Here is a 6,724-nt window from a genome sequence, read left to right on the forward strand (position 1 = left end):
TTCATTTGACGATTTGTCCCAATCAATCTTTTATGGCGGGGTTCCTGTGGCCAGAATGATCTCAAAACTGGAATTTAGCCAATTTTTGATTTCAGGGGGTAGCACCGGAAGTACTCGGATTTGGACCACTTTACTATACATTCATGAGTACTTCCAGCCAGACTTTGACCAAATATCTACAAATCTATTGTTCAAGTCCTGCCAAGTACCAGCGAGATTCCGTTGAATCTTCTGACAACCTTTCAGACAAACCTTTGCGACAAAGTTCTCTGTAAGTGACTTGGGTCAATTAAAATTTAGAAGGATCATTATTACTCACAACCTTGCTAGAAGATACATATTTTCGAAAATTCGGAAAGCTGCAAAATATTGTATGTATTGTTGAAACCTTAATGAAAAATATAAATTAAAGCTATTTCCGATTTCCGAAGAAAATTGTTAACTGTACTTAAAAAAAACTATCCTTAAAGAGAACTCGAAAAATGAGCTTGAGGATCCAGTTTCACACGCTTGTAATTCCCCGACGGAGGTCATAATCACATTATGCCGGTGTAGTGGCCATTAGCCCTGTGCAAATTTCGTGTCCCATTCCCTGCGGGTTACAACACACATCCTGTGATATCCTCCTGGCAGCAGCAAAATTTTTTTCCTCTTCCGAGCAGAACTATTTGCCCATACCCGTACCAGGCTACTCTTGCAGGATTCAAAAGTTTTCTCTGCTTTTACGAGTTCTGTTACGGAATGCTTTTTGATTTTTTTTTTTGCATTTTTATTTTCTCAACCCAGCCTGAGGCCAATCGGGAGTCCAAAAGTTGTTGTGAGCCATTTTTTTGGTCTATTTGACCGAAATAACGACCATATTCTACCAGGTGGGAATTGGCGGAGATGTTGGCGAAATGATAACTGCATTGTGTTTTTTTCTAACGATAATGACAGCTGCAGCGAGTGTGATCGTGTGAATGTGTGAGGTAGTTTTGATAATTATCTGGAGGCAAATTAGTATTTTTAAGATGTGAATAAAAATTATGCTTGCATGCTAGTTCAAATGGTCACAGGTTTGGGCATTTAATGCATTTGAGAAATTCTGTACAACATTTTCCGAGTTCATGAAATTTCAATTTTAAATATATGAATTTGGACAAAACTCTTTGTAGGGCTAACCCATGATCGGAGAAGGCATTTTCGGAATGTTGTGATTTCTTTGAACAAGAATCAATCAAATAATTGTACACAAATAGAACTTTCTCACTAGCGTTTTTTCCCTAACCAGGTCACTTAAGAATGTGACGTTAAAACAAGTTTTACTGCCGGTTCATCGCACTAACTGCCTCCACAAACCCCAAGGTCAACGACGCTCGTCTAGTGCAGTACAGTACAACTCGCCCCTCTGAACCGGTATGTGGATCGTATTTACATCGCGAGTGCGATTTAGTTCAAGATTCATTCAGTTTAGAGATTACAACTTGCCGTGCATCGATTGAGCTGGGAGAAACCCTCAGTCGTCACGATGAGCTGTTTGGTGTTTGTAGCGTCAGCTTTGCTGATCTTTAGTACTGTTGATCTTGGTGAGAACTTGAAGTTTTCAGTGATTTATTTTGCTAAAGTAATGATTTTTCTTAAGGTGAAAGCAAGCTACCCCCAATTCAGGTGTTCAACGATGACCTGACTACGGCAATGATGCCCAACGAGCGAGAATCGCTGGACGATAAGATTCGAACCGAAACTTTGTTCCCACTTGTACTATCGAACCTTCGTAGATTGTCACCTGCGGTACTACAAGTACGGCTTGCGGGACTACGCAGGTGGCCCGATATTCAACGAACCAAAGAGGGCTTCCACCGAGTTTGCTCACCTGGCCGCAATCGGCCAAACCCAGCGCGATGGCACCGTCAGCTGGATTTGCGCAGGAACGCTGATTTGGGAGAACTACGTGCTGAGCTCGGCTCGCTGTACCGGTGGCGGTGAAGTTGGGCCCAATGTGGTGCGACTGGGTGATGCCCAGCAGGTTGGAATAGCCGAAATAATTGTGCACCCCTCGTTCAACCGGGAATTCCCAGCTTATCACGATGTCGCACTGCTGAGACTGGAGCAAAATGTCACGTGAGTTGAACAAGTTCAGTCGACATTTCAAATTTTACACTGAACAGCGTCCCCCGAAAGGTTCTCACCGACAACTGCTCCAGCTTGTATGTGGAAAGATGAAAATGTCCCATTTCCCACCATGGAAGCTGTTGGGTGGGCAAACCTCGAAGATCTGACTCCATCAAAAGTAACGCTGAGACAAATAACGGGATCTTCCGCGTGTAACCGTGCTCCACCTAGCGGCCTCGGGGAACAAGCTAGGCATCAGACGCTCTGCGCAAGTCGTGCCACTTTGAACGAATGTCCGGTATGATATGGTCTTGAACTCTTCAAAGCTACCAGATTAAATGGTATTCGTAACTTCAGGCAGGTTTGGGAGCCCCCCTGCACAAGAAGCTGCTTCACAACGGGAAAATGACGCCCTTCCTGGTTGGGATCGCCTCGTTCGATTCTTCGTGTGAAGCGGCAAATCCAGCCGTGTATTCCAGGGTGTCGTATTTCTACAGCTGGATTGAGAACACGATAGATGAGAAGGAGCCGAGTTTTCGAGGTTAGTTCGAGGAAAACACTTTGTAGGAAATTACATTTTGAGATTTTTGTTTTAGAATGGCGAATGAACCCTGTCGGATGTGCGTTCCTTAGGTCTTACCTGCGCAATCAGGAAACTGAAGTAGTTGTAGGAGAGACAAATGACGCACAGACGCTTGATGTCAGCAGAGCACTCGTCAGTTATGCCAGCAACGAGTTCAACCATGTGGTAATTTAATTTGTATCCCTGAAATCGATCAATTTTTCAAATCACTTTGATATATGTAATTACAGGTAGGAATTTACTGGGAGAACTATCCTTATCGTCGAGAAAACTGCACCGGAACTCTCATTTCGGATGACACAGTATTAGTTCTAGCAGAATGTACTTCAAACTTCGGGTAGTTAAGTAAGTCCCGTTCATCAACTAGCTAATCCACACCATCCAAACAATTCCAGAGTGGCCGCCACGCATGTCTCCATCGGATGGTTGCTGACTACGGAAAACTACCCCATTTCCGAGACCGTAATTCATCCAGAGTACGTAGAGGGCTCGCCATACAACAACATTGCCGTCCTGAAGCTGGGTAAACGCGTCAAGTTCTCCACGATTGTTCGACCGGCTTGCATCTGGACCTCGCCGGAGATTCCGCCCAGCCAGGTGGACGTTCTAGGCCGTGGCCGTCAGGACATCAACTTCTTCGTACGGGACGAACAGTTTGACTCATTTTGTAAGAAGTTCCTTGACTAGTTACAGCTTGAGATCTGACCAACTTTCACTTTCAGGGCCCATGGATGCCAACTTGACCGCACGACACAATGTCAACTCCGTCAGTAACTGCTCCCTAACATCGGAAAGCCGACGCAAACTCAACCGTGGACTTGCCGAGGAGCTTCTCTGTACGCGAAATCCCAACTTTTTGGTTCCCGAGTCGTGTCGAATACTGCCAGGGGCTCCGGTGCAGCTTCCGATCGTACGGAACGGTCGATACTTTCACTATGCGCTAGCGTTGAGCCAGTTTGGATCCAACTGTGGATTCGGAGAGTCCACGATATCCACTCGTCTTGCTCCGCACATCAACTGGTTGCAGACCACTCTGCTGCCAAACTTTCGCGATGAAGCTGCCGCTGTTCAGTACGTCAATCCGGACTGGGCCGAAGGCGAACCGTGCACGTATGACTTTGAGGATGAAATTAAAGGAGTCTGCACTCAGTATCTCAAGTGTCCCAAGGTTTGGAACGACTTCAAAGCCAAACGACGAGTTAACTTTTGTAACTCAGCGAGTGTGATCTGCTGTCCGAAACGTTACATCGCGCAAGAAGGTCCAAAACCGCGAAATGTTCTAGACACGTGCTCAGCGGATTTTAGTCAACACCACAAAGCTGTAAACAACCTGAAAGAATTACTAGAATTCCCATACATCGTCACCGTAACGTGGAACAACAGCCCCAAAAGATGCCTCGCAACGCTCATCAGCACGCAGTTGGTCATTACTTCAGCTGGTTGCGCTACGTCTGGTCCTGGAACCCCAACCCAAGCCACATTCGCTGACAAGACTTCAACTTCGCTTGCAAACACCGTTGTCCATCCCAACTACCGTCCATCGGAAATCCTCGCCGACGTAGCCCTCCTCAAGCTCAATCGAGCAATCGTTCCATCCGCCCGGGTTTTCCCCGCATGCATCTGGACGAATCTCACCCACACTCCACTGAACGTGGTGTTGATCGCAGAAGGTGAAACGCAAAGCCGCGCACGCCAAGTGGCCCCCATGTACAGTGCGGACTGTCAGCGGGACTACAAGCGGAAACTTACCGCGGATCATCTGTGCGTGGATGAGCCGACAATCGAGACTACGGGTACGTGCCTTAAAGCTGGAGACCAGCTCGTTTGGTACGGTCCTCAAGCGGATCAACGGGGCATGGCGGTGCCGTACCTCGTCGGGTTTCACAGCTATGGAGAGCACTGTGAGGAGGGGATTCCAGGGGTGTTTACGCGGCTTGCAAACTACGTGGACTGGATTAGGGAATATGTGTGATGCTCTTAGGCTTCATCCATAAAGTATGTCACGCTAAAACCAGCCAAAATTGATTCATTTTTAAGAGATTTTGAATCCTTTCCTCAATTCATTGGATTTAATTTTAAAAAGTACTAAAATTAATTTAATAATGGCAATAATTACGAGACTTTCTTTTTTGTTTAATAACTCAATAAAAACAAACTATTTTATTAAAAGAAAATCCCATGAAATTGCTTTCCCGTCATCTGAGGTGACATTGGGTGAGATTGGGTTTTACACATTTCAGTATTTTTGTATGACCCAATCTCACCCCCCAGACCCAATGTCACCCCTGATGACGGTAATCGTTTTATTTTTCCAAAATAAGACATACAATAGCAATTGGGTAATTCTCTACCAACTCCCATGAAATCGGGAAAAGTGGCCCCGATCCTTCTTCGATTTGCGTGAAACATTGTCTTAGGGGGTAAATTTTGTCCCTGATCACGAATCCGAGGTCCGTTTTTCGATATCTAGTGACGGAGAGGCGGTAAGACCCCTTTCATTTTTGAACATGCGAAAAAAGAGATGTTTTTCAATCATTTGCAGCCTCAAACGGTGATGAGATAGAAATTTGGTGTCAAAGGGACTTGTATGTAAAATTGGACGCCCGATTTGATGGCGTACTCACAATTTCGAAAAAAACGTATTTTTCACCGAAAAAAACACTTAAAAATATTTTTAAAGCTCTGCCAATTTCCTTAACTTAACTGTAAATTTTTTTAAGCATGTCATTTTAAGGGAAATTTAATGTATTTTTCGAATCAACATTAAACCAAAAGGATAATTTATCATTTAGAACCAAATTTTTCATTTTACAAATTTCGTGTTTTTTGTAACATTGCAGGGTTATTTTATACAGTGTAACAATTGCAGAGCAGACAATTACACAAATTTTGATTAATAAACATAAGGGGGTTGCTTCTTCGCGATCAAAAATTCCGACAGATGGCGCAAAGCATCGAAGAATGACGATTCAAATTTTCGCTGTTCGGTTACATAGGAATGCAAACTTAAAATTGATTTTACAGCTCTTAGAACAACTTTGGAGAAAAAATTCAAGCAGTACGAGTGTAAACTTTTTGCCCTCTATCAATTAACGCAATAAAAATAATTTAAAAAAAAAATAATTTTGAAAAAATAATATTGTTTAAAATGATAGAGCATCAAAAGTTATCAAAGCATCAGCTCGAATTTTGGCTCAAAAGTTGTTTTGAACGCTGGAATTTAACAAAACAGAATTCGCATACATAACCTCAAAGGGCGGAAATTTCAATCGACATTCTTCGCTCTGTTCTGCTACTCAACACTAGGTGTCGCATGTCGTTTGGCTCTTGAACGGCAATAAACATCACGAGTTATCGTGATTTTACGAAAAAAAATAAGTTTTAAAAAGCAGTGTTTCAGGCTGCAAATTATAAGAGATGACCCATCCCCCCTGACCCCTCCCCCCCTTAAGGGGAGGCAAAACTAGCTGTCTCTGAGTCAAAAATCGAGGATAATCGATTGTAAAAAATTGGGAAACCCATAAATTTAAACCGATTTTGGTCTTTTAACACTTCTGAGTCACACTGATCAACTTCCGGTCACGTAGAGCCAGTACCGGATGTTCCGGATACCGGTTCTGGAAGTTCTCGGAGCTAGGCAGATCATAATGGTCATAAATCTGATTGAAACATCATTGTAATCCTCAATATTTACAGCAAATATGATAAAAAAGTATCATTGTTGCCAAAAAACCTAATCTGCTCACAGTATGGCCACCCCGGATATTCCGGATACCGGTTCCCGTGGGGCCATTTTTCAAAATCATTCAAAATGGTCAAGTGACACTTCAAACATCGTGGAATCAGAAAGATATTTACTCTACAACTTATTTCTAGTGTCCTCGACATGATCCTGTCCAAATATGGTCACCCCGGATGTTCCGGATACCGGTTCCCATGGGGCCATTTTTCAAAATCATTCAAAATGGAAGTGACACTTCAAACATCTTGAAATTAGCCAGATATTTGTTTTATAACTCTTGTCAAGTACCCTCGATAAGATCCTGTCCA

The 6,724-nt window shown here is 43.5% G+C and overlaps 1 protein-coding gene across 1 annotated transcript; it reads left to right on the forward strand.

Annotated features, from left to right (window-relative positions):
• Nucleotides 1-1,418: 1,418 nt before the first annotated feature.
• On the forward strand, nucleotides 1,419-4,789 carry LOC6049374. The gene is made up of 9 exons (XM_038265393.1): nucleotides 1,419-1,565; nucleotides 1,622-1,705; nucleotides 1,758-2,100; nucleotides 2,161-2,389; nucleotides 2,449-2,632; nucleotides 2,688-2,839; nucleotides 2,905-3,011; nucleotides 3,070-3,341; nucleotides 3,397-4,789. The coding sequence occupies exons 1-9, from the start codon at nucleotides 1,508-1,510 to the stop codon at nucleotides 4,644-4,646; spliced, it is 2,679 nt and encodes an 892-aa protein (XP_038121321.1). The 5' UTR covers nucleotides 1,419-1,507; the 3' UTR covers nucleotides 4,647-4,789.
• Nucleotides 4,790-6,724: the final 1,935 nt, after the last annotated feature.

The sequence above is a fragment of the Culex quinquefasciatus genome, chromosome 3 (assembly GCF_015732765.1).
Source record: "Culex quinquefasciatus strain JHB chromosome 3, VPISU_Cqui_1.0_pri_paternal, whole genome shotgun sequence".
Taxonomy (NCBI): domain Eukaryota; kingdom Metazoa; phylum Arthropoda; class Insecta; order Diptera; family Culicidae; genus Culex; species Culex quinquefasciatus.

Coding starts and splice junctions, on each gene's coding strand:
- LOC6049374 (XM_038265393.1), top strand. CDS start 1,508: ATGAGCTGTTTGGTGTTTGTAGCGTCAGCTTTGCTGATCTTTAGTACT. Junction 1,566..1,621: donor CTTTAGTACTGTTGATCTTG/GTGAGAACTTGA, acceptor ATTTTTCTTAAG/GTGAAAGCAAGCTACCCCCA. Junction 2,840..2,904: donor GCAACGAGTTCAACCATGTG/GTAATTTAATTT, acceptor ATGTAATTACAG/GTAGGAATTTACTGGGAGAA.